The 27,272-nt window shown below is 37.6% G+C and overlaps 1 protein-coding gene across 4 annotated transcripts in view; it reads right to left on the bottom strand.

Moving 5' to 3' along the window:
- LOC135695905 (prominin-1) overlaps nt 1-5,897 on the bottom strand; it is a 35,766-nt gene extending 29,869 nt beyond the window's left edge. For all 4 annotated transcript variants that reach the window (XM_065215118.2, XM_065215117.2, XM_065215121.2 and 1 more), the window contains exons 1-3: nt 5,304-5,897; nt 898-959; nt 52-260 (exon numbers count right to left, since the gene is read on the bottom strand). In XM_065215118.2, coding sequence (XP_065071190.2) covers nt 52-260; nt 898-959; nt 5,304-5,586 — 554 coding nt within the window. In that variant the 5' untranslated portion in view covers nt 5,587-5,897. The remainder of the gene's footprint in view (nt 1-51; nt 261-897; nt 960-5,303) is intronic.
- Between the last annotated feature and the right edge of the window lie 21,375 nt (nt 5,898-27,272).

Genomic DNA, 27,272 nt, shown 5'->3' with positions numbered 1-27,272 from the left:
TTCCATGCCATCCTGATTGTTTTCTGAATACTGGGAAAAAGCTCGACTTACACCATAAAAATTGTGATTGCAAACAAAATAACAGCAAATATACAGCATTTGAAGTGTGCCTGTGATTGTTTATCATCTTGTATCATGTCTCCTCCACATTTCCCACAAAGCCGGCAGCAGCAGAAACAGCAGCCAACCAAAGGCATTAGTAGTGCAAAAATAATCCCAATGGCAAAACATATCACAATGGGCAGCTCAAATTCATATAACTAAAATGGAAGAGCCTTGTTACCAGATTGAAGATAAAAATTTGTAACTTGCTGAAAGTAGTTCAAAATCTAAAGCCAAAGGAAACAAACAAACAAATGGATGCTTAACTTTGACTGCCATAATGGAAAAATAGACAAGCATAAATATAGGACAACTTCAACTCATACCAAAATTTAATGAGTGCAGCCCTTAAACAAGAGCCCTCACTCCAAGCAATAAGGCTTTAAATGACAAAGGCTCCTGTCAACTAATTCTAAGACATTAAACAGAATGTGGGACTCCTGCTACAAAATATTTCTCAGGTACAAGCTTGTAAACTATGTAAATACTGCCTGCATATCCACAGTTTCAATATTTAAAACTTATGCCTCTAATTCATCATTTGTTATAGGCTTCTGGTACTCTTTCCTTTCTCCAGGTTGGTGATAAGTAAATCATTTCTGTTCTCTTTCCATGCATCCCTCATTTTTCAAATGACGAAGTATGCAGTTTCAGTGAATCATTTTTGTAGATGTAATTGCTCACTTGGAATGACTGAGTCTTTCTTTCAGAAATGACAGTCCTGAAATTTATTAAATAATTAATTAAGCTAGGCTTCAGTCCTGATAAAAGCTGGATGGAAATTGACTAGCACACCTTTCCTTTCCTGCTTTTCAGTTCTTTAATTTCTTTGTCAAATGAGATTTTGCCATCACTGTCTGCAATGCAATATAGCAAATAATCAGCCAATATTCAAAAAAATTTCAAAAAGACAAAAAGTCTATAAAAATATGGTATATTAATACAGTATGAGCTGATATATCAGTAACCACAGAAAATAAAGCTATTGTGATAGAGAAAAAAGAAAAGAAATAGGAGGATAAAATTCAGGAACAAGCAAAACGGCAGCGAGACAGTGGCCTTACTTGGAGAAAGGTATAACAGGCAATTCCTAAAGAGTGACTTAGGGACATTAGAATCAAAGGCAGTACACTTAGCAAAATTACTACCCAGTTTTCACCATTGAAAAACAGCAACAGAATAGTAAGGTAAACAACATAGTTATCAAAATTTAATCCACTCATGGGAAGCCAATAGCTACCATTGTGTAGTGTTGTTAACAAAGCAAGCAAATTAACCATCAAACCATTGACAACATTTTTGTTTTAAATTTCAATGTTGGACAGTCTTGAAGCTTTGGAACCTTTGTGACACTTGCTAAAATTTCTATCAAAGACCTTTATGATAGAAAATTAGAGAGATCACATTTAGATGTTGGAGAACCAACATGATCAATATAATTAGTGGAAAGTCACCTTTATGAAAACATTTCCCATTGCATTGAAGCAGTAAAGTGTCATTAATTATCTTGGGAATTTTGGTCTTTTCACTTGATGAAGCAATGAAATTTTATTTTAGGCAATATCTGCATTTGAAAAAAATAGTAATAGGTTGAAAAAATGTGAACTTGAAAACTTGTTACAGATTTTATTGACTGGATTTGATAGAAACATATCACATTAGGCTTGTTGAAGTACAGAAAATTTCATCTTAGACACTTAATCTATTCCTTAATAACAGAAATGAAAAAAGGAGTCTTGGACATTCAAGCATTTTCTAAATTCATTAATACCTACAAAGAAATTTACTACCACACTGGTATTAATGGACCTGGGTCATATATTTGTATACATGAAATTATATATAATTTGACTTCAGATTCAGTTCACTACTTAATTTGAAATCGTAGTATTAGCCTGAATGGCAATGCTGGGCTATTGAAGTGCATGTTTGCCTCATGATTACCTGAGGAAGAAATGGCAACAGACTAAACAGATGTCAAAATGTCATTATGATTATGTCACCAGTGTTTCTTTCTAAATACCCTTAAAACTAGCAAAAAGACAAGTGGCAATGCCAGAGGGCATGCTGGTCAAGATGAGCGTGACAAGCAATTTTCAAATATGTTTTTCTCAATTGAAAAAGTATATTATTGAAATAGCAAAAATCATACGTTCTCTGCCATAGGCAAAGGAGACATAGGGGGCAAGGTGTGTTTGCCCCCCCCCCCCCCTCACCCAATTAGGCAGCATTTTATTGAACTTCAGGCCCAGTTGGGCAATTATATCTCAATGAAGCAACAATATTCGGGTAAGACCCATCCATACTCAGCAGTGGCGGCTGGCGCCAAATAAAATGTTGTATTAGAATGTAATGACGAGAAAAAAAATGCGGAAAAACAAAGTCACTGTAAGCACTGCGCAAAATTCACACTTTAAGGGTTTTTTATCTATCTGATTATAAAAAATATCGAAACAGTCGGATAAATCACGCCACTGCGTATTCATTAAATTGTTTCGGTCCAGAGAGCTATCTCTATATTATTTGCTAAACCTGAAAAAACACGAGAATTCTTTCTATTTTTTTCAACATCTTCAATCTTGCAGGTGAGATAGTTCCTTTCATGTTACTAAAAATGTGGTTGTGCCTCTCCACTTCTCTCTTCCGAGTTTCATCCAGATCGCACGCAAAATGGATTCTTTTATGCACTACCCTTACCCTTACGGCCTGTGGGCTAGGTCCTTGTTGTTAGGGTCGCACTGGTGCCACGATAAGCAGATGATAAAGATCTTGGAAATTAAAATGAGAGCCTCGAGTCGAAATGCTCAACTAGAACATTCGATTTTTCAAAAACATATGAATAAGCTGCAAAACACAGATTCCAGTTCAGGAGGTTTTGTCCTTACTGACTTTCTGAAACTTAGGCCTTATTAGTATACAATGCTGTTGCAAATATCACCGAAATACAACTGAATTGCAAAAATGAAATGAAATGTTTTCCTATTACAATATTTACAAAAAAACTTGTTTTGATATAGGTAGGCATGGCATGTGAGCAATCTTTTAATGCCAGGGCCTTTACCTTTTTCAAATGAAAATAACTGCTGTGATTTAGCAAAAATTTACCAAACAACCAGAAGTTCTTTGTTATGCCACTGCCTTCCCTTTCTGGAAATTTTGTAACTTTCTGAGCTTTGTCTGTACATGCCTCATAGCATAGTTCGTTCCAAGTGACTATGCTAACTTAAAGCTAGCACATCACACTTTTTACTACTTCTCTCTATTCTGTGATGCCATAGGGGTAGTACACATAGGAGCTAGGGCTGCAGCCCCCCCCCCCCCCTCCCCACCAGTCAGGCATCGGATTTCAAGCCCATTCAGGCAATTTTATCTTCAGGAAGCAACAATATTCTGGCAAGATCCATACAAAGCCCCTCTAAATCTTTTTGCTGTCGTCAGGTATTTCTACTCTGTGATATAAAGCCTTTTTGTTTTATTATAATCATTATGACCATGAACATTCTCTCAGATATTTATGCCAGAAGAAAAAGACCCTGGATGAGGTTGTCTGTAGGATTTTATTTATCTTGGGATGAGAATTTTATATGAAGCAAAAGGCAGGACAAAAAGCAACAGGAAGAGGGGCACACCATAAAATAAAAATCTAGTTTGAAAGTCCAAAATAAAAAATAAAGTAATGGCTCAACTCGCCAAACCAGACTTTGATAAAGTTATGGTTTTTGGAATAGAATGAATTGATAAAACAAAGGACCTACAATCAGACATTTTCAGTTAAATGGCATGGACTTGGAATAAAAACCACAGAACTTGACTGCAACAAAAATTGACAGAAATTGATTGAAAACAGCAAAATTTCTTTTGCGGCTTGTACAGCCCTAGCCCCTTATGTAAGGCTTGCATTGAATGCACCTTGGCCATTGGTCATGAAGCAGATTGCTTCCTTGTTCCCCTTTCTTAACAAAATAGCTTTTGAATTGTAATTGTAATTACCATGTATTTACCAATAGTTTTCATGAGAATCGCAAACTAAGTTCAATAACTTGTTCAGTTTGGTTCACAAAACAAAAATACAAATATAATCTAAAATCAACCTAAAAAATGAAAAATAATAAAATCTAGTAAAAAATTTGCACAATGAGCTATAAACATATTGATATTTGATCAGGGTTAAAAAGACAGTTAAAAATAATAGTTAAAAAGCTGTTTTAGAATCCAGCCATACTTATTGAAAGAGTCAGATTTTACTCTGTCCATAAGGTAATTTTTACATTTATTCTGAAACAAATCTACATTGTCACATTGCCTTGATGAATTAGGCAAAGAGTTCCACATTATATAAAGACTTTTGATAACCCGTTGGAATATACATGCAAGAATTTGTACCTCAGAACTCGCAAAATTTTCCTGGCCTTCTTCATAAGCGTATACAAACAATTAAAGAAATAAAAATTCCATGTATACTTTGCTTTCTTGAAAAGACAATCATGAATGCGAAGATGACATTGTCAAGCATTCTAAGGTTGTGATCTTACAGAAAACCCAACTTTATATTTTCCGCCTTCGCCTAATCTTTGAATCTGTGGTCTACCGGTTTTAACCCGAATAACAGTAGCCTAGGCAACTATACAGGAAAGAAACACAAACCATGTAGGTCGAGAGTGTTAATTGATCTGTGCAACCAGCATTAAAGAAAATCTACCAAAAAACTCACGAGAGACAGTCAATAAAAATAATTGAGTCACAGATTCTGGACTCGGTTTGTTGTTTAAAAAAATCAGTTATCTTGTCTATCATCTCTCAAAACTAATCCACAGGTTTAGAATTGGGAGTAGCAAAATTTCAAAGCTGGAATCTTTCAACTGTTACTATCAACAGACAACAGCGTTGCGTAAATAGTTGTTTCAAAACATTGCTCCTCAGGCGTGGGCAATATTTGCTGATGTGCTCAAATAGGATGCCCATTTCGAAAGTCGTTCAGGACTGTTGTCAGGGTGTGCCGCTTAAAAAGGTACTTAATGTTCGATTCCCGTCCAAAAATTGATTTAGAAAAAAATGTAATATTGCTGAAATGAATGTGACTGAAAAAAAGTGAATTCATCTCTCGCTATATAAAAATCTGTTTTCCGCTGACAAGAAGCAATTGGTACGAAGCAGTGAAAAAATATCTTCAACAATTCTGTTAGAATTTAAACAATTCTTACCTCTCAGGTCTGGAATCTCCTTTTTCTGTACCGTGTTCATGAAAGATTCAGCAAGGTTGAAAAATGCATCCAATCCTTTGGCGTCATATTTAGTTTTGATGGCTGAAACAGCCTTTGCATCCCTTGTTGTTGGTGGAAAAGTAACTTTAGGATTATTTGGATCGGATAAGTCAACTGACACCCCGGTTGGGTTGGACGTCGACAAGTATTGTGTACACTTCTTTGCTGCTGATGTATAAGATATCTCGAAAAAGATGAATATTAAAATCAGCTTCCACTTCATTTTCAGAGTTCTTCCCAGCGTCTATGAAGAACGTCTTCTTGCCTCACAATCCTCGCACTGTATTCTTAGGCCTAACGTGCGTTGCGACCTGCTCACAGTAAGCACTTCCTCCGGGAACTTCAACTAAACAAACAAATCGTTAAGTTAAAAATTCAGAATCTTTGAAGTTAAACCTTTTCACGAGTATAAGTCCTGTCCAGCAGATTAAACAATATGATCCGGACTTTCCTCTGAACTCTCTAGTATCCTTTTCTCGTCATAACTTATCTCAACTTTCCTCTTCTCTTCAAAAGACGTCACTTTTGGGTCATGTGACTACCGAGTCACGTGCTACCATACAGGCAGCAACCGTGCAATATAGGCAGGGAATTTTCCTCAACAATCTGAACTTCAACCAATGAGGTGTATAGAATACGCTAGAGGGATAACTCTGTAGGGAGGCAGTGAGGCCTATCAATTTCCGCATTGCACGGCAAGAAGTGACTCACAGTGTATGGCGTTCTATTGCATCTCGCTATTAGGATTGTTGTTTCGTGCGTTTCTATTTGTTCTAAGAATTGACAGACTGATAAGAAAAGGCATTCTTATAAAAGGGTTGGAAGTAAACGGCTCCCGCCAGTATTTCTACGGATATAAGTGGGGATGGATCAATTTTACTTCACCGGTTTGTTGACGATTAGGCCTATCCTTACCATTAGGTTCTTCAATATATTGTCGCTTTTCTGTAAAATTTATACATTTTTTCTTAAATTTTATTTCTTTGGTACTTGCTATATTCCTCCTTGTTTCATGACCGATGCCTTGCAAGGTGATCACTTGATACACCTCGTCAAAAATATCGGCTTTAAATATACGGCTGTTTGTTTGCGAAGGTATGCCAAAAAAATTAATGAGAGAAGTCATAAATAAAAACAAACCAGGTATTCCCCTTCAGATCAACAAACTCGTTTTGTTTAATAATGTTTAGGGGCTGCGAAAAAAGCGCTATAGATCCTCCAAAACAACGGTCGGTACCATCACTGTTAATGTCCAGAATTATGCTTTACTTTCCCATTTTCCTTAAAATCCAATAATTTAGGTTCGTAGGTGTTTCAGATTTTCCAGTTTAATCACTTAAAACTGAATTTTCGCCTGAATTCTTTGCTTAATATTGCACGTTTCATTCAAGTGTTTGTACGGCACTTCTCCGTTCTTGCCGTGCAAATGAGATTTCTCCTGGCTTCACTTCTTGTGGTCAGGGCTGCCTCGAGTTGACCCTCTAGCGTATTCTATACACCTCATTGACTTCAACCTAACTTTGAATTTCATTTTACATTAATTGCAATTCGACCATGCTGATTCCAAATCCGAGATGGGCCCTTTGAAATTTCGACCGGAAGTGTGAATGTTTGATGACGTCACAGAGGGACATTTTTTGCCAGTAAAACACTCAAAGCGGGGCAAAAATACACGTAAATTGAGTGAAAACGGTCTCAATCGATAGTTCTCGATGTTATGATTTGAATGGTATATAGTTCTCAGAGTTTTGGAGATGTCAGCAAAAAATTGATGACGTCATCATTTGGCAAAATAGTAGAGTACTAGCCCCAGTTACGCGCGCTACGCGGGCACACTGCAGCCCTTACGTCCGCGAGTGTAAAATTTCCATCAGCAAAGACAAGAATTCTGTTAAAACAGCCAATTAATTATAATAAAATTAGCCTTGGTAAAGACAAGAATTCTGTCGAAGCCCCCAATGAATTATAGGAAATTCGCCCCTGAAAGAAAAGACAAAATGTCTAGCCTCTATCTCAAATTGAATGGACACGCCCCATAGGGGTCACGTGATAAAAAGCAGCTTGCGCTGCTAAAAAATTTAGTAAAAAAATTAACTCGCACTCCTGTGACTATCGCTAGGAAGGGGGCTATTGGCAATAGGCTCCTTTTCAACTGATGTGTACTAAAAGTTTTCCTATTTTTCAGTGTTATTGCACTATAAAATAGTAATTACTTTTTCACTGAAAATTGATAGATGTAAATTTGTCTCTTTTAAAAAGGCTAATGTTGCTAATATATTCTATTCTATAAGCTATAGGGTGCCTGCGCATCAGGTTTAAGGTAGCAGTCTACCATGAAAATGGTCAGTTATGAAAATTTTGTCAAAATTCCTTTTTCCTTGGATATGATCAGGAAAATTACTGCAAAATTTGAATTTGAAGGAAGTTTTCCCGTAACTGTTGTAGTTTTTGCGAAAATTTGATTTATTTATCCCCTGGGTTGATCATCTTTCCTTAGCAACCAAGTTTCTATCGGTTGCTAGGGGGTCTGTTGACACCCATGGGACCCGTTTTTGAAAACAAATTATATTACGTAATCTATTGTCTTCTACCCTATCCCAAAATGCATTTATACCACTTTAAAAAGCACAGGGAACGAATGAAGCATAGTTTCTGTTTGGCCTGGCCGACGAAAGTTGTTCGAAGAGTCCTTCTGTTTATGAAGCGAACTTATCCGACAATGAACGCCCTGAAAAGAGAGTTTTTAATCGAAAATTTAGGTCGGTAAAGCGAAGAAAAGAAAAAGATCTGCTGGAAGTAGAAAAAACTATGTATTCGAAGCAATGACAAGGATTTGGATTACTTAGGCCAAAGCGAGAGGGTGATGAAGATGTACTGCCTACCTCGTCTTCACAAGCAACAACGGATCAAAGCAAAGAATTAGAGGAACACAGTGCTTCACTTTATGAACTTATGAACTCTTTCTTTGGTTCAGAAAACCTTAGTCCCATAAAAAGACCAATTTCCGGATAAAAGAAGCGAAGGATGCTACTGATGGCAATATTGGCAGTGCTGACGATGGCTACAGCCTTATAGATAAGAAACTTTTGATGAATGCAATCAACAAAATTGCTGTTTGTCGTACATGTAGGAATCCAAAGGCACAGTTAAGCCTGCTGCTTAGTTTGGTCTCTAGTTTAGCAATACGTTTGGCCTTGCAGAGAAATATTATCTTGTATGTAGCCATTGTCATACAAGTTCACCACTTGAGACCAGTGAAAAGCTCAGTGGATCTAAGAGGGCAGACAAGAAAGGGGGACAGACCACATATGAAATAAACTGTAGATCAGTTGTTGCTTTACTAGAAACTGATGTGCTGGGTTGGAGAGATCTTTTGGCTTGAGTCTTCCAAATACTGTCTCAAAGTCACCTTACAGCAAACAGTTAAAAAATCTTGAGGAAGTGGCAGTAAATGTATGTGAAAACATTATGAATGAAGCAGCTTATAGAGATCATTGAAAGAGAAGAGCATACAATGATTGAATTTGATAAACCATCCACTGGAATGAGTCCTTGCATGGTATGGTATGGGCATGATGTCCAAAAACCTGTCAGGTTTAGTGGTTAGAGATCAGTGATTTAGTGGAAAACGATAAGTTACAATCACTGTTTGCCATTCTGTTGGAAATTTCAATATTGGGCCATCATCAATTGCAGATGTTTTGAAGGCATTACAACTTAAATGTGGCCAAACAAACTTTAAATTATTTGAAAACTGTTGACAATAGAAGGCTGAAAGATGCTGCAAGGAAGGTTTCACAGAAATACAAAGATCGGAGACAAAAATTACAAGCTGCCACCTTAAAAACATCACAGAAATACAAAGATCGGAGACAAAAATTACAAGCAATTAAGAAGCGAAGACTTGATGTAGCTAGGAATAGCTATTTATCAAGGGCTTTTGGTCTTTCTGCAGAGCCTGAAAACATTTCTAAAAAGGTAGTTGATGCAAGTCTAAAAAGGAAAAGAGGAAATAAGGAAGGAAAGAAAAAGAGACCTAGAAAGTCGACGGACCTGTCAAGTAATGAACATGGATATTTCAACCAGTTTGAACCCCGAGTTACCTTTATGATGCCTCTAAACATTATTATTGACTTCTTTTGACATTTTTGGTTGTATCTATGGGTACATTATGTGTGATACACAACCAAAATTCAGTCAGGTTGCAAAAGATAAGAAAAATCAGTTATTCAGTACATCTCAAAACTTCAAATGCACTTTTCTCAAATCTCAAATACGGACATCTATAAAGCTTGTGATTAAGATATCTTTGGCTCTGTATAAGATATGAAGATGAAATTTTCAAATAATATGTATCTTTTAATGCTCTATGCAATAAATACATAGATTTTTGATAGAAGAAATATTTCACAAAATATTTTAGAAAACTCAACTTTTCACAATAAAATATCTAGCTGACTTGGTATCATAAAACTGTGTGTTCATTGCATAGATTATGTAAGTAGAAACTTGTTGCTAAAAAATTTTCACCATAGCCTTTAGCATTCATGAGATATCATTTCCACAATTTGCAAAAGTTTGGCCTTTGTTTTTATGTTTCTATGGCAACGTCATTGCCACACCCTTCCAGACATCTTTTTTTGCTTTTTAAATCTTACATTGTTTATAACCTGAAAGTTTCAAGCTTCAAGCTCAAGCCATTATCAAGTTTTGGCCAGTTTTCCATATTGCTGCTTTCAAGGCATCTGGTACACTTGCCCTTTAGACCAGTTTATGGGTTAACCTTAAACCTCTCCCGCTCTTTGTTTTGTATCACACGTTTAAAAAATCTTAGAATATACTTCTTTAAGCTGTTGTTGGCCTGTGATAAATGTTTCAAAATGTTTTTGAGATACCGTCATAGCACTGCTATTTATACTGAAGCAAATGATTCTAAATTTCCCACAAAAAATCTTCAGTGGCCATGGACTCATTGGGCTTTCGTTAATTATATACTTGTTATTGTTGAATGTTAAAAAAAACATGAAAAAAAACAAGTTGAGTGAATTCAGAGAGTATAGAAATTACGCGAAAAACGCAAATTTAAGGGGTCTCAACGTCTTTTAAGAACTCTTCGTTGTCCAAATCTGTTATGAGGATCTCATCGAAGTATCGATCGATGATGCTCTGCAAGACGACGATTCGAAACCTCGCCGTCCGTAACCGCGCCAACGCCACGCGATTGGAAGTTACCGCCCATCTTAAGCATAGCGGGTAAGCGAATGCTGTTGATTACAATATATTCTTAATGTTAACCTGACCACAAGGTATCTATTTAATCATATCTGTCAGAATCATCATTATCGCTTTCGTCACTTGACGAATATCCAAAAAATATATACTCCAACTAGCACGTTTTTGGGAAGGAGAATTGCTTCTTGTTTTAATTGCAGATTCCTTTGACGAAGGCAATTGACTTCCTGAAATGGTAGTAGAAAGGGCACCATTGAATTTTGCACAATAAATATTTTTCAAAATCTTTTTCCTACTAAAACGGATTTTCTAGTACAATGGTTGTATATTTTGCTACCTACTAAACGACTAGCTAGTAAATGAAAACAGGAATTACCAGTAAACCATATTGGCACCAAAATTCCGTTTTGAAGATCCTTCTTCTAGCCACAATCTTCAACTCTAATGTTAGTGACTGTATAGCTTTCGAATTGTAGCCAATAATATGCCTGGAAATGTACACGTAGCAAGGCTTGCCGCAATGAATCAGGATCGGGTGGGATTGCCTGTGACGCTTTGGTTTTCAAGGACTTGTAGAGACGTATGCACGTTTCCACTAATTATTCTGTTTCTTTGCCAGAGTACATTACTGTTTGAACAAATTTCATACTTTCTTCAAGTCCTTTCTCTGGTAAAATTTCACTTTGGCCAATAGATTGTAGCAAATCTAGTAATTCTGGCTTTTTCTTCACTTTATTTAAAACTTTGATCTTCCGAACCCCAAAGAAAAAGAAAGTTGTGTCACAACCTGTCAGACTGTGCAATTGTGGCAAGTAAGACGATATTTTAGAACCAAGGTATTTGTTCACTTTGCCTATGTCCACGTATTTGTCATGATATATTTTCATGTACCATTTGCTGCAAGGCTGAAGCTTACTGTAAGCATAGACCAGCAGAATGAAAACGTCAGTGCCTTTCGCTACTATTACGACATTTGTGTCCTGAAGAGAAGCATGCAATAAGTCTCGTATGAGCTTCTTCATGATCGCACTTGAAAAGTTTGTTAGAAGTAGTTTTCGTAAGCACTAATGTATTTTCATCACACGTTAAGAAAAACGGGACCAATATTAATTTCCTTCCTTCTGAAGTTTGAAAAAAAATTGCTGCCAGCTCAATCAATTATTTTTTGTTTTCAATGTTGTTGAACAAAGCATTCCAGGCATTTCCTTGAAGCATCTTTTGATCATATCCCTGAATGTGAGGACGGGCAGACTCTTCGCCCCTTATTTGCCTTGTGCCACTTTTGCGCTATCGTTCCTGTATGTATCGTTTGTCATTTCAATGGAGAGAGGGTGAGACTGAATAGGTGGTGTCGAAAATTTTGGTAGGGCAAGAAGCTATTCCTTGTAGGTTTCACGAGCTTTCACAGTAATTCTCCTTCCCAAAAACGTGCTGGATATGCACCTGAATTCAAGGTTGACAATCAAGGAATATGTGAAGAAACAGAAGATTTGGAGTATGTATTTTTTTGGTAATTGTCAAGTGACGAAAGCGATAATGATGATTCTGACTGATCTGATTGGCTACCATGATTTAGTTAAATAGATACATTGTGGTCAAGTATTAGTTAACATTAGGAATATATTGTAATCAACAGCTTTCGCTTACCCGCTATTCGTGCTATACTGTACTGTTTTGCCAAATGATGACGTCATCAATTTTTTTGCTGACATCTCCAAAACTCTGAGAACTATATACCATTCAAATCATAACATCGAGAACTATCGATTGAGACCATTTTCACTCAATTTACGTGTATTTTTGCCCCGCTTTGAGTATTTTACTGGCAAAAATGTCCCTCTGTGACGTCATCAAAAATTCACACTTCCGGACGAAATTTCAAAGGGCCCATCTCGGATTTGGAATCAGCATGGTCGAATTGCTATTATTGTAAAATGAAATTCAAAGTTAGGTCGAAGTTCAGATTGTTGAGGAAAATAAGCGATTTCACAGTTTTTGCCGCCATTATGAATTGGCAAAAATGGCGGACACGCAGCAAACGAGCAAATTACCGCAAAATTTCCAGTCAATTTTGTAGCTAGAATTGCTGATAAAATTAGGAAGTAATCAGCTAAATTAGAATTTAAATGTTCCTTTTTTACAATCAGCAACTCACAAACAGCGTTCCTTGTTGTTTTCCTTTTGATTTCACTGCTGACTTTGACCAGGCTGAAATCAGTCCCCTTTGACCTCTCGTACAAAAACTTCCGCTTTTCGATTCAAACCTTGGTGAAACTCGTTATTTCTAGCCTGTTCACAACCATCTTGAGTTGGACTCTCTTCAGAAATTCATTTGACGTCAATAAAACCTGTACGAGATATCAAAACATCGTGACCAATTCTATGATCGTGACGCATGTTATTGACGGAGGATTCCCCTATATGGCATGAGAGGCATATCTGCTAGGATGCCATAAAGGGGAATCCTCCGTCCGATTACATGCGTCACGATCATAGAATTGGTCACGATGTTTTGATATCTCGTACAGGTTTTATTGACGTCAAATGTATTTCTGAAGAGAGTCCAACTCAAGATGGTTGTGAACAGGCTAGAAATAACGATTTTCACCAAGGTTTGAATCGAAAAGCGGAAGTTTTTGTACGAGAGGTCATAGGGGACTGATTTCAGCCTGGTCAAAGTCAGCAGTGAAATCAAAAGGAAAACAACAAGGAACGCTGTTTGTGAGTTGCTAATTGTAAAAAAGGAACATTTAAATTCTATTTTAGCTGATTACTTCCTAATTTTATCAGCAATTTTAGCTACAAAATTGCCTGGAAATTTTGCGGTAATTTGCTCGTTTGCTGCGTGTCCGCCATTTTTGCCAATTCATAATGGCGGCAAAAACTGTGAAATCGCTTATTCCCTGCCTAATAATAACGATCAATGTTAGTAAATTGTACCAGGAAATTTTTTTAAATAACTAGCGACGTTACGAGCATAGCCCGTTATCAAGTAAAATTGAAAAGCGATGATAGAAGTAAAAAACGTTAAAGGAATACGGAATTCGACAAATGAAATAGAATGACGGATATAAGAGCATGGAAAAGAAATATATAGAAAGAGCTAAAATACTAAATATATACTCCCCTCACGAAAGTATCCGGACAGTTTCGAATTCAGTTGCGAATCTGTTGTTAGAGAAATTTGTTTACAAATTTCAGTGTCAGTTTTCATAAAAAGGTTTAATCAACTTCCTCGAATTTTTTCTTGAAGTTTTTCTGGCCTTTAATCTATATCTTCGTCGAAAAATTATAATCTTATCGATATGTAAGGAAACTCTGTGAGGGTTTTTCCGCAAGATGGTAGCGACCGAAACACATGTATTGACTTCTGAGAAGTGTCTAGAGATAATGTTTTATCACAATGATGGGAAAAAGCTATCATTAAATTGCTTATATCATTGGATGCACAAATACTCAAACTTTCAAGCTATGCAAAAAAATTGAAAAATAAGAAGTTTAAAAAAATTTTCACAGTCAAAAAGAACAAGAGCTCTCGCGACACCAACGTCTGAGCGTTCTGCCCTAACCAAATTTGCATCAAAACTGGTTTGCATCATTACGCAAAACTGCATTAAATGTTCATAAACAATTGAACTTTCAAGGAAATTGCAAGGAAATTGATAAAGAACGATGAATGTACCCTCGGACCGACCGATTTCAGCAAGACTTGCAGCGGTAAAGAAACAATATGGCTTTATGGCCCTGCACTGAATAATATGTCTGCTTTGCAAGAAAGTTTTTTATTTGGTAAAATGTTACCAAATGTCATCCATGTTTTATAATCGATCGGTGGCATCTCCATGCAAACATTTTTCCCAACTTAGGAGTAAATACGTTGTATTTCTATTATTCGAAAATATTTTTATATAACGGATAAAAAGCGCAAAAGTTTTGCATCATTTTAATGTCTGATTTATTTTGGAAGGGTTTCTCAAAAAATTATTATCACAAAGTTGAAAAGTCGTTTTCGCCCGCCTAAATTTGTTTTTGCTGAAAGCGCAATCGATCTTTGAACTGTCCGGGTACTTTCGTGAGGGGAGCGATGTTTCACCAATATACAGAACATTACATTTGGTGCAAGAGATGCAGTATGCGACACATGAGGAAGAACAGGTGAATCTTGTTTTAACAGTAAATGACTTGTTTCCATTAGAAATGATGGTAGATGGGTTGATGTGGTTGCAGGTTTGACAGAGGTGGTGGTGGCAAGGTGAGGTACCAGGAGATTAAGGTGAACGAAAGTTGCTGCGTACAAGGTAGTCTTTGATGTTTTTATCCTTCTTGTAAGCCAACAGAGCTGGAGCTTTGAATATTTCCCTTGTAATTGAGTCGTTGTGTAGAATAGAGAGGTTGTTGTATATATCTGTCAAATAACATGTTAGCATCCAATAGATTAACAAAAGTGAAGCGAGCAGGCAAAGAATCATTCCGGATAAATGAAGACAGACTTTCAAACAACTCTGATGACAAAGAAAGCACTATATAGAGAATTACCTGCCAGGAATCACTACTAAGATGTAAATAGTTAAGATATATTTACTTGGCAGGTTAGAATTACCATATAGGTTCATTCGTCTTGAAGATCAAATTCTATATCAAAGTCAGAGGACTGTATAATTTCTTATTCGAAATAAATGCAAGATAAAGTATAAACATCAGCGAATATAATGACATGAACAACCACGAATTATTAATCAGAGAGAAGAATTAACGTCCAGAGAGAAAAAATAACGTAAGAATTTTAACGAAGTCACCTCGGTCCATTAAGGTCTTGATTTAGTACTATTCTAAATATTGTTCTTTATGTGAATCGTTCTATCGATCTTCTTTCCTCGTGATTGGCGTTCGCATCTATCGAGAGTTCTTTGAGAGATATAGTTCACGTCGTTCCTTTCGAGTTCGTAAGCAAGAATTCTATTCAACTGAGTGCAATCGAAACAACAACAACTATATACAAAAGAATGATCGAAAAAGAGAAAGAGAGGTAGATAGGAAGGAGCGCTCACAATTTCCTACACACTATCAAGGAAACATCCATCGACGACGTTGCCATGAAAAATCGAATGGCCACGGCGAAGTTTTCTCCTCACCCCACGGTACCCACTAACGAGCTTCTTCAACAAGAAAGGGAATTGACAAGATCCTTATTAGAAGAAAACTATGGCCTAAATTCAAAGCTAGTTAAATTTACAGCCACTGGACCAATTCTGAAATCAATCCCTCAAGGGACCGAAAAGCGAAATAACGTGTATCCAGTTATCTCTGGCAACAATAGTACGAGGGCCACTCCAAAATTATTGAGATATTCAGTAACCGCTTGAGATATCAGTTTGAAATTTTTTTGGTGGCTTGTACCATCTATTTCACCCATGTTTTGTAATTTTTGTTAATTTCAAGCGCGGGAAAAAAATAAAAAGGGGTTTTGAATTTCAGCACCTTAGATGTTCTTATTTGTTAAAAATGGAGCTTGAAAGACGTGATTTTCGCGCAATGATTTATTATGATTTTAAAAGGGGGCTGAAACAAGAAGAGTGCCTAGCTCAACTTCTGCAGACATTTGGAGATAATGCACTTTCAAGGGCAACAGTTTTTTGATGGTTTGCTGAATTTAAGAGAGGGAGGGAGAGCCTTAAAGATGAGACCCACCCAGGGAGGCCCCCAACTGCTGTTGTGCCAGAATCAGTTGCCGCTGTGGAGAAGATGCTAAGGCAAGATGGTCGGATGACTTATTCTATGATGCAGGATAGCGTAAAGATTGGATCAGCAGCATTGCACACAATTTTGCATGAAAACCTGCAAGTTCGGAAAGTGGCTGCCCGCTGGGTGCCACATTGCTTGTCAGATGAGCAAAAAGAGCAGCGCGTCAATTGGTGCCAGTTTATGCTGCAAAAATTTAATGAAGGGAAGTCGAAACGGGTTTATGACATTGTGACAGGCGATAAAAGTTGGGTTTACCAATTTGACCCGGAGACAAAGCGCCAATCCTCAATTTGGATCCTTCCAGGTGAAAACCCGCCGCAAAAATTTCGGCGATCCAGAAGCGTCGGCAAAAGGATGGTTGCGTCATTTTTCTCAAAGACGGGTCATGTCGCAACCATTCAAGTTGAAGACCGTCGTACAGTGAACGCGGATTGGTATGTTAACCACTGCATACCACAGGTTCTAGAAATTTGGCGAAATAAACGTCCAAGGACCGGCTTAAGAGGTCTACTTTGGCACCATGACAACGCTTCCGCTCACACAGCTGCTTTGACCATCGTCTTTCTGTCCGAAAAATCAGTTCAGTTGATGACCCACCCGCTTTATTCACCTGATTTGGCACCTTGTGACTTCTTTCTCTTTCCAGCGGTGAAAGAAAAAAATCGCGGAACCAAGTTTGATAGCGCTGATGATGCAGTTAGTGCCTTCAACGAGGCTGCTTCTGACCTGGCCGCGGAAAAATGGGCCCATTGTTTTGATATGTGGTTTTATCGTATGAGACTTTGTGTGGAAGCCAGTGGAGAGTATTTTGAGAAACTGTGAAAATTTGAACACGATGCCTCTTGCGGTTTTTGAATATCTCAATAATTTTGGAGTGACTTGCCTGCTCGTACTATTGAGTCGAAAGAAAAGAAAGATGAAACAACATTGTTATCGGAAGGTAAAAACAAAACCATGCAGACAAAGAAAAGTAACAAAGGATCGAAGAATCCTTCAAAACAAGTGAAAACAAAAGAAACGAACAACAAAGTTTCTCATGCACATACAAAATTTCATTTTCATCATGATTTAATCTCAAAAAGCAGCACAAATCCTCAGCAAGATAATGATTTTGTAGATCCTCATGGAACTGAGACCCCGTTTACACTAGCACGGATCCAAATGGATCCGTACCCAAACTAGCACAGATAGGCCTCCCGTTTACACTAGACCTGTGGATCCGTACCCATTTGGATCCGTGCTCGTTTAGGTCTAGTGTAAGACCCCGTTTAAACTAGCACGGATCCAAATGGATCCGTACCCATTTGGATCCGTTCTAGTGTAAACGGGGTCTGAGTCTTCTCGGCCAGTGAATAGAAAGAAAACAACAATGATAATATGATTCGAAGGTGAAAAAAGTTCACAGTTGGAGACTCAAGGCCGCCCTAAAACAAAATGTAAAAGTCAGATCGTTTTCTGGCGCAAAGACAACCGACATGATCGCGCCCTTTGGAACGAATGATATTCGATCAGACCAAAATACACGAGAAATTGCAGAAAAGATTGTCTGCGTGGCAATGAAGATGAAAACAGATGCAAATAATGTGATAATTTCAGCCTTATGCCCAAGAGGTGATGAATACAATGATAAAGCCACCAAAGTCAATGAGAACCTGTAGTGGGGAAAATCCCCACCAGGCCCATAAATTTCCCCACTAGTTGGCCCATGATTCCCCACTAGCAAGAGCCCTTTTGTTGAAAATTGTTTTAAACACCAATTTGACTTATCTCCAATTACTGTTCTACCATGGCACAAAGGAAACTTGATTTGTTGAGCGGCACACCCTACCCAGGAAAGCGTGAATCAAAAACTACACTACCATGGGAAAACATCCAAACACAGAGAGCAAGACAAACGCACAACACTTTGGTGCCAACTAACAGACGAAATGAATCTGCAATTCGCATTGAAATATCATCTTCAGCGAAAAATTTTCTAAGTGAGCGTCTGCACCCAGAGCAAGAAGAAATTTTGTTGAGTATGAGCGAATCGTTGAGTGCAAGTACCCTGGGGAAATTTGTGGAAAAAGGAATAGGGATGACCCAGAGGCTTTTTCCAGGGGAAGAGGGTCGCTTTGCAGATGAATGTTGTGAACAGTGGGACAAAATCGAAAAAGTGCCGCATCTTTCAGAAGGAAGCGACATTGGTTGTAAACTATCAGTACGTCTGAGGCCTGGTTCAAACGTCGCGCTTCTCATGTGCCGAACCTAATTCTGTTTGGAGCGACACTTGAGCATGTTTAGCGCGACTACCGTTTCAAACGTCGAACTTAATCATGTCGCGCCAAATGGGTTTTAGGGTTGCTACATGAAGTATCTTGGTTAAGGCGCGCAATCTCAAATATTTGTTTGAAACGCGTGCGCCCTCCAAGAAAGAATGAATTCTGGGAAGGAAAATAAATTGAATATAATTATGCATTGAGTTCGGTACATGACAAGTTCGACGCTTGAAATCGTGCCGTGCTGGAGCCGTGCAGCTCGGCAAGCTCTGCCGATCCAAACTAGTCTGCCGCTCCTAACTAAATCTGCCGTACCAAATTGATTCAAACGTCGCGCCCGATTCGAACGGTGCGAGTTAGGTTCGGCACATGAGAAGCGCGACGTTTGAACCAGGCCTGAGAAAGCTCTTGCCTATTACAGATGGCACCGTTCAAAAAGTGCTAGCTGCTATTGGAAGTATGTCACCACATTCCATGCAAACCGAGAGGATTGTGTCTCATCATAACATCATTGTTGAGGATTCAAGAACAAACATGACTGAAGACACAATCAACGCCAGACTGCTTATTGCCCTAAACGGTGTTCGAACAGCTCATTATGACCAGCTGTTGCCCATTTTCTTTCAGCACGTGAGCGAAGAAACCGTCAACCAGACTTTGATACATACAGCAGACGGAAATTCGTGAGAAAGTTTTTCAGACAGACCGGACATTTTTAAGACTTTTGTAGCAAAATATTTGTACCAAAAAGTTTATTCTTATAACTCATCATCATATTAAGAAAGCATCATGATCTTGAGTACTATATTCAAATTGTTTTATCTAGTGTTTTTCTAACTATACGCTGCATGGGTGTAAGGAGTTATGTGCAAGACAGTGAAAACCTTACCAACTATGCATACTCGTCACTTTACTTTTGTTTTTTCCGTCAGTTGCGTTACATTAAGGAAAGTGCCCTTTTGCGTAAATTCCCCATCAGTAAAAATTTCTTAAAAGATCCCCTGATTCTGAGAAATATAGGATTTATCAAAAATGAAAATATCGACGCGACGAGACATCTCAACAACAGCAAGCTGCACCTTAACAGAAATGGTGATGCAATTCTTGCAAGCAACTTTCGAAACGTGATAAAGAAATATTGATGTAACGACACTTTTGGTATGAGTAACGAATTCTTTTAAAAAAAAGATAGCATAGACCTTGTAGAAAAGAAATTTTTAAATTCATCATTCAAAGAAATTGCCAATGAAAGCTCAATTGATGGTATTCAAGATGCTCAAACTATGCTAAAAGATTTGAAATTAAAAAACGGAGGAGAATAGTCATAGCATACCTGAATATTAACTCTATACGAAACAAATTCGAATTTTTGAAATGTATCATTTCTGATAACATTGATATTTTAACAATTGCTGAAACAAAATTTGACTTAAACTTAACAACCAACCAGTTCTTACTTGAAGGTTTCAGGCCTCCATTTAGATACGACAGAAACAGAAATGGTGGAGGAATCTTGGTCTATGTTAGGGAAGGAGTTCCAGCAAAGGAAAGGTACTAGATGCCTATGGTACTAGTTGGGGATTTCAACACAGAAGAACAAGATGCTGAAATAAGCAATTTCTTGAAAACATATAATTTGAAAAATTTAATGGAAAAACCAACATGCTTTAAATCCGATAGACCAAGGACAATCGACTTAATACTTACTAATAGAGTATTCAGATTCCAAAGCACAGATGCGATTGAAACTGGACTGTCGGATTTTCATTGTATGATAGTAACTGTTTTAAAAGGCGGTTTTATGAAAAGGGGCCCAAAATTGATAAATTATAGAGACTATCGTAATTTCAAGATCGATAACTTTAGAAACGATGCATCTATCGAACTTTCCAAACATACCCCAGTAGATTCAATGAGTTATGATACTTTCGACTCGGTAGTCAAAAAAGTGTTAAACAAACATGCCCCTACAACAAAGAAATACGTTAGAGCAAACGATGGACCTTTTGTGACTAAAGCATTTAGGAAAGCCGTTATGCTGCGGACGAAATTACGAAATAAGTACAACAAGGAAAGGACCAAAGAAACTGAGAGGGCCTTCAAGAAACAAAGGAACAGATGCGTTAAACTTCTACGCGAAACTAAACGCAACTGTTACCAAAATCTTGATCTCAAAATCTCAGTGACAGTCGAAGGTTTTGGAAAATTGTAAAACCTGTCTCTTCTGGTAGGGTCCATACTTTTTCTAGTGTGACTCTGCTGGAAAATGACAAAGTTGTGTCTGATGATAGGGCTGTTGCTGATATCTTAAATGATTATTTTGTTAACAACATTGTTAACATTGAACTTATTATTAACGAATGGTATTGATGATCCAGTTGATATCGCAGTGAGAAAATATAGTTTGCATCCAAGTATTAAAAGAATACTAGAGAACTTTAATCATTCTCAGAATTTGAAATTTACACCCGTTTCAGTAGTGGATGTAAACAATAAATTAAAAAGATCAGATCCCAAGAAAGCAATTCCTTTAGAGAGTATCCCAGGTAAAGTCCTGAAAGAAAACTCAGATATCTTTCTACCGTACTTGACAGATATTTTAAATTTGTGCCTATCAGAAAATTATTTTCCTAACAAGCTAAAAGATGGAGATGTTTCTTCACTTTTCAAAAGAATTACAGGCCAGTTACTGCGTTGCCAGTGAGTTCAAAAATCGTCGAACGACTATCATACGCAGGGCCGTCGAGAGACGGGCCGGGCCCCAGGGCTGGGACTGTCATGGGCCCCACAGTCGAAGGCTGCAAAAACCTTTTTTGGGTTACGCCCTTAGCAATGCAGTTAGATGGACTGTAAAAGGCATGAATTTTGAAATCAACGCCCCTGAAACACTTCAATTTGTATTTTAAGGTCTTTAACAGAACATGTAATTAGTGACTATATAAAACAAATCAGTAAAACAAATCAGTTTAAAAATCAGAGTTAATTTAATGTTTAAAAAACTGCTTTTCTTGCTTTCCTCGAGGTGAAATCCTTAATCTTTTCCCACAATCTTTTCCAGCTGTCGTTCGCTCCCCAACCATCAGGAAAAGCCAATTTTGATTTTGAACCATTATTAATAGTGTGCCCAAACAGCCTGCATGGCAAAAAATAGAGTGCAGCCTTTGTAGGACTGAAAACAAGCCAGCTTCTTCTTACTACCTCCCCATTTTGCTGCTTCACATTTAGGACCGTTGTTGGAAATTTGTGGCCGTCGCAATCTTAGGGAAACTCTGGAGGATGAGGCAAATGACCACTTTTAACAACCTTTTCTAACTCCTTTATCGTTGGAAATCCGGTCAATGTGTCCGGTCAATGTGCCGACATCAAAACTAGATGATCCACTATGAACAGTATCTTGGTTTAATGATGAATCAGTAGTGCTTTCTCTACTTTCTGTGGTGTCATGGACTACCGAAGCAGCCAAGCCGTTTCTGTCTTCTTCTTCTTCAGCAGTGCTTTGAACAGAGCTTTCACCAGGTTTATTTAAAGTTGAATCACCTTCCTTGTCTCTTTTGTAAGCACCTACCTCAAACGATGTGCGAGAGGCTTTCTTTGCTTCTTTTTCTCGCATCTTTTTTCCTGCCTTTTCAGACTTGTGCCTGTAAGATGACATCGCAGGGGTTGGCTGGATCGTGATCCCGCTTAGTGATTTTGATAAAGACTTTTATAGCGTTTGGATTTGTCTTGGTTCTTTGCATGTGATTTTTATCTGGTGTACGCCGTGAGTGGAAGATTTAGGATTACGTTTATAGGAAGTCCACACAAGGAATAACTAAAACATTTGACCTAAAAGTAGATATATGTAAGTGCAATCGAATTTTTCGGCTTCGGGAGAAGTATATTATGAACGTATCGTCGATGTTTTAATTATAAACCTTAACAAGAAAAGGCCCTCATCATAGACCAGCTTGTTGATTCCGTGTCGAAAGATTAAATTTCGAATATCAATCGGGTCATAGGCCCGCCCTGCCAATGCTGCTGATTGAAAACTCATAGCCAAAAATACATACCTTATTTTCTACGGGCCCCTCAAGGCCCCGGGCCCCCTGGTAACTCCCTGGTTACCCCCCCCCCTCTCGACGGTCCTGATCATACGACCAGGCAATGCCCTTCGCTGGGAATTTTTTGTCGTCTTTGCTTTGTGGCTTCAGGAAAGGCTACAATACACAGTACGCTCTACTATAATTTTTAGAAATCTGTAAAATGACCCTAGACAAGGGAGGCATTGCAGGTGCTTTATTAATGGATCTATCCAAAGCCTTCGACTGCATAGACCATGAATTATTGAAAGCAAAATTGCATGCCTATGGTTTTGGTAGAGGTGTTCTACTCATGATTCAATGGATCGTTTAGCACTTGGAAAGTAGTTCAAAAAGGAGTCCCACAAGGATCAGTGTTGATGATTAACAGTATCGAAAGCTTTTTGTAGGTTAAGGAAGATTCCATTTCCAAATTTCTTATTATCCAGAGAATTCTTGATTGATTCTGTCAAACTGATTAATGCATGGTTAACAGAACGATCAGCTCGAAAACCAAACTTGAGATTATACAAGACTTCATATACTTCCAAAAATTTAAATAATCTTTTATACATCAATTTTTCTATGACTTTGCTGAAGACAGACAGTAGAGATATTGGTCTGTAGTTTGAAGTTGTCAGAGGGCAGCCCTTCTTGAATAAAGGGATGACCTTGGCTTGTTTTATTTTTTCAGGAAATATAACAGACTGGAAAGACTCATTGATGATTTGAGAGAGGGGGGGAGGAAATGTGAAGAGAAAGAATTTATAATAATTTCATAGGTATACTTTTTGGACCTACTGATTTACCGGTTTAAAACACATCTATTGCATCTGATACTTCATATGAGGCTGCAGGAGATACGAATAAAGAATGTGGATTATTTTTATCGAGATAATCCAAGGGAGACTTTTGGGATCTAGGTATACTCTTTGTAACACCATCAGCCATGTTTACGAAAAAATTATTGAATATATTAGCAATAGATGTTGAATCAGTTGTTAGGTTACCATTTGCATCCTTAAGTTTTTTAATAACATTTACATGGGAGTTCTTAATGCTAATAATGGACTTTATTCCAGTCCATAAGAGCTTCCTATTATTGCTATTGACATTGAAATAAATGTGAAAATAAGTTATTTTGCTTTCTTTTAGCTCAATTACGACTCGATTTCTGAATTGTCTGTACATATGATTAGTTGTTGTATCTCCTTTTTTCCGAATTTTTTTTAGCAATTTAACCCTTAAACGCATTTTTGCTGATTCTGGCATTTATCCATGGTTTGTTACGTAACTTTAGTTCATTTCTTCTAAGCTTCTTCAATGAAGCATGAATTTCCACAATTGCGTCAAGGTTAGCGAGAAATCTATTAAATTTAGCATTTACAAATTTAGCATTTTGATTATAATTCAGATAGTCAAAGTCAAGCTTGTTAAAATCTGCAAGAAACGTTTCCTGGGGAAATTTGGAGTAGTCATGTTGATAGTATGACAGGATTTTGTTTGGAATCATCACCTTTCTGACAATTAAAAACTGGGGAAAATGAACTGCAATTTGTGTCAAAATGTTGCCACTTTTGGTGTCTACATTACATACATTGGAAAAGATATTATCAATAATGGTAGAAGGATGGTCAGATACTCCTGTTGGGAGGATTAGATATGGAAGGTAGTGTTGAGAGAGAAGAAGACTGACAAAATCACTAGTAGGAGTAGGAGAGTCAAAGTTTAGAAGGTAAATATTGAAATCACCTAAGATGAAAACATGTCTATCTGCAACCAACGGATTTGATAAAGACCTTTGGAGATGCTCAGTAAAATGATCGATTTCAGTACTTGAATGTCGATATGCACAACAGATCAAAATGTTTTTATCTTTTGGATTCTCTATTTCAGCCCAGAGTGTCTCATATTCCTCACTGTTACTGTCCAGTTCTGGTCTTGAAACTGGGTCCAAACAAGCTTTAACATAAAGACCAACACCACCATTTTGACTTTGGGATTTTGAAGAGAAAAATGTGTACCCAGGGATGTCCACGTTTGTGCTCAGTGGTCTTGCAAATAAATCCCAAGTTTCGGAAACAGCAACAACACTAAAACTAATGTTTAGATTAACTAACAAGGAATGAAGTTCATCAAAATGACAGGAAAGACTTTGTATATTCATGTGCAAGAAGAAAAGATCAGTATGAGAAGTGAGAGAAGTAGATAAATCTTGAATTGTGTGATAACTAGAATCAATATTAGAAGACAGACTTTCATCAACATCATAGTCTTGCAGGCTAGGCAAGTTGGTGAGACAAGAGGTGATTTCAAATGATGGTAATGAATCTACAACGGAAGGTTTATCAAAAAGATTTAGTAAAGTTTCATTTTCAATTGTGCCAAAAGGAAAGATAGATTCATGATATGTTATTGTGCAGCTGATACAAAACCATGGAATATCATCAGGTTCATTTGAAAGTGTCTCATATTCAGCCACAGTGATGTCATTGCACTTCAAATGATACCAAAGATTGCATTGATTGCAGTAAATGCCTTTCTTAATCACATTTTTGTGACATATACTGCAGGGACTTTTGGTAGTTCCTACCATTTGAGCCTCGTAAAGGAAATGAAAGGAATTAACCAAATAGAGAAATTACTGAAAAGTTTATGACAAACACAAAGCAAACCAAAGTTCAGAGTTTAGAAACCTCTAAATGTCACCTCAGGATCAGCACTAGTTGATCCTTGCCTCGGTACAGATCGATTATTTGGGGGTTTTTCTTTGACGAAAAGTCGCTCCATAACAAAGTATGCAATTTTCCCATCGGCTCTTGCTTGGAGGAGATCAGGCACTTGAGCAGCTGAGCGTTTTTTGTGAGAAATCAGCAACGAATTTCAAATTAGCAGGTATGATTGTTCTTGCTTTCTTTAGAATGTTTTCTTTAACTTTCCAGCCGGAAAATTTTGCCACGATATTCCGTGGCGGTTTAACACCTAAATGATTACGATTACCCGCACTCTTTCCATTTTTTGATGGTTAATTCTGTGGCATCTCTTAATTTCCACCTCCTCCTGTATATGAAGCTTGTCTTTTACCAGTTGTTAACCACCTTCTCCGTGTCTTCCCAATTCTTTTCGGTTTCTTTATTTTCTGGGACTGAGCATTATATGTTTTTCAAGTTGAATTGTTGGTACATATCTAAATTTCAGTGCCACAATAGACATATAGTAACGTTGTTTTTACATCTTTAATCCAGGATACATTTCAATCGTTAAAAATGGCCGCCAATTGTGAAGATTTACACAAAAGAACACTCATGTTTGTATTGATTCCATCATTAAACAAATGCATTGAAACTTACTTATCCTGAAACCGATATCAAGTGGCATTTACCGTTGAGAGACAGCAAAATAATGGTCAAAAGCCTGCCAAATTTCCTGATGTTTTGTTGAAGTTATCAGTACATACAAGGCTAAAGCCTGTGCATGATCAGTATCTGAATGGTCACCAACTTTGTATTCTTGAAGTCAGTGGCGGCTCTTGCTAATGGGCATCTGGGGCAATGCCCTCTCAAAAAGATTCAAAGGAAATCTATGATATTCATATTTAATTTTGAAGATAGTCTTACTGTGGTTAATTATATAAGTTTGTATCTCTTTTAGAAAAGGCATTGGAGATGCACTCTGTGGGGATAAGCTGGGTCACCATCAAGACACAATGCCTATGTTTGTAATATTTTATATGGATATATAAAAATAATGCCTTCAGTAGGGAGGGCATTCAGATTTATCACTGAAAATGTCAGGAAGGATTAGAAAGGTGGGGGGGGGGAAGGCAACTGTTTAAAGGGCACCCTAACAAATATTCTAGAACGATGAAAAACCTGTTTGAAGGGGCATCCTAACATAAAAGTCGAGAAAGGCTTTTTCTGGTAGCCTAGCTATAATGATATAGATATAATTTTCTGGCTTAGTTGCGAGCAGTGTGGCCGAGAGGTTTTGGAGGCCCTGTGGCAAAACGGAAAGACAAGGTCTTTTTCGAGCGAAGCAAGCAGAAAATCTTTGGCAACCATGCCCTTTATATAAGCAAAAAATTCAGACCTTTCTTTCAGTCATTTCTTTGCAATCATTTAAAACATTGTAAACGTTTTTGGGAATAATTTTGTTAGTCTTAATAATGGCTTCCTTAAACTGGAAACCTAGAGGGGCCTCGTAACCCTCAAGGCCCTAGGGCAATTTGCCACCGCCCGCTCCTTTCGGTGGCCCTAGTTGTTAGTTTGTAGCTTTGGTGTCTCTAAAAGCAGATCGCATGTAAACATTTTAGAGCATGGTCCCAAAAGGTCACCCCCCCCCCCACTCTCTTTGCTCCTTAAAGGACAAGTGACACGCTTTTGGCGCCAAATGTTTTTTTTCTTTCAACTTAAAGTTAAATGCTGTATGAGAGTGTAGAGATTTCAATATTGTAAACTAGAAGTAACGATACGTTATGAAATGCATGCGCTTGAGGAAAGGAAAAATGCCAAAGTAAAGTTGTATGATGGCGGTACACAGAAATGGACAAAGACAAACGCAAGAAGTGCTTGATTATCACCAGGATATCAACAATAACAGAACAAAACAGCTCAGTAACA

This window comes from Rhopilema esculentum, chromosome 14, assembly GCF_057945365.1.
Source record: "Rhopilema esculentum isolate cy_ngs chromosome 14, ASM5794536v1, whole genome shotgun sequence".
NCBI lineage: Eukaryota > Metazoa > Cnidaria > Scyphozoa > Rhizostomeae > Rhizostomatidae > Rhopilema > Rhopilema esculentum.
This window is presented reverse-complemented; position numbering and strand designations above follow the sequence as displayed.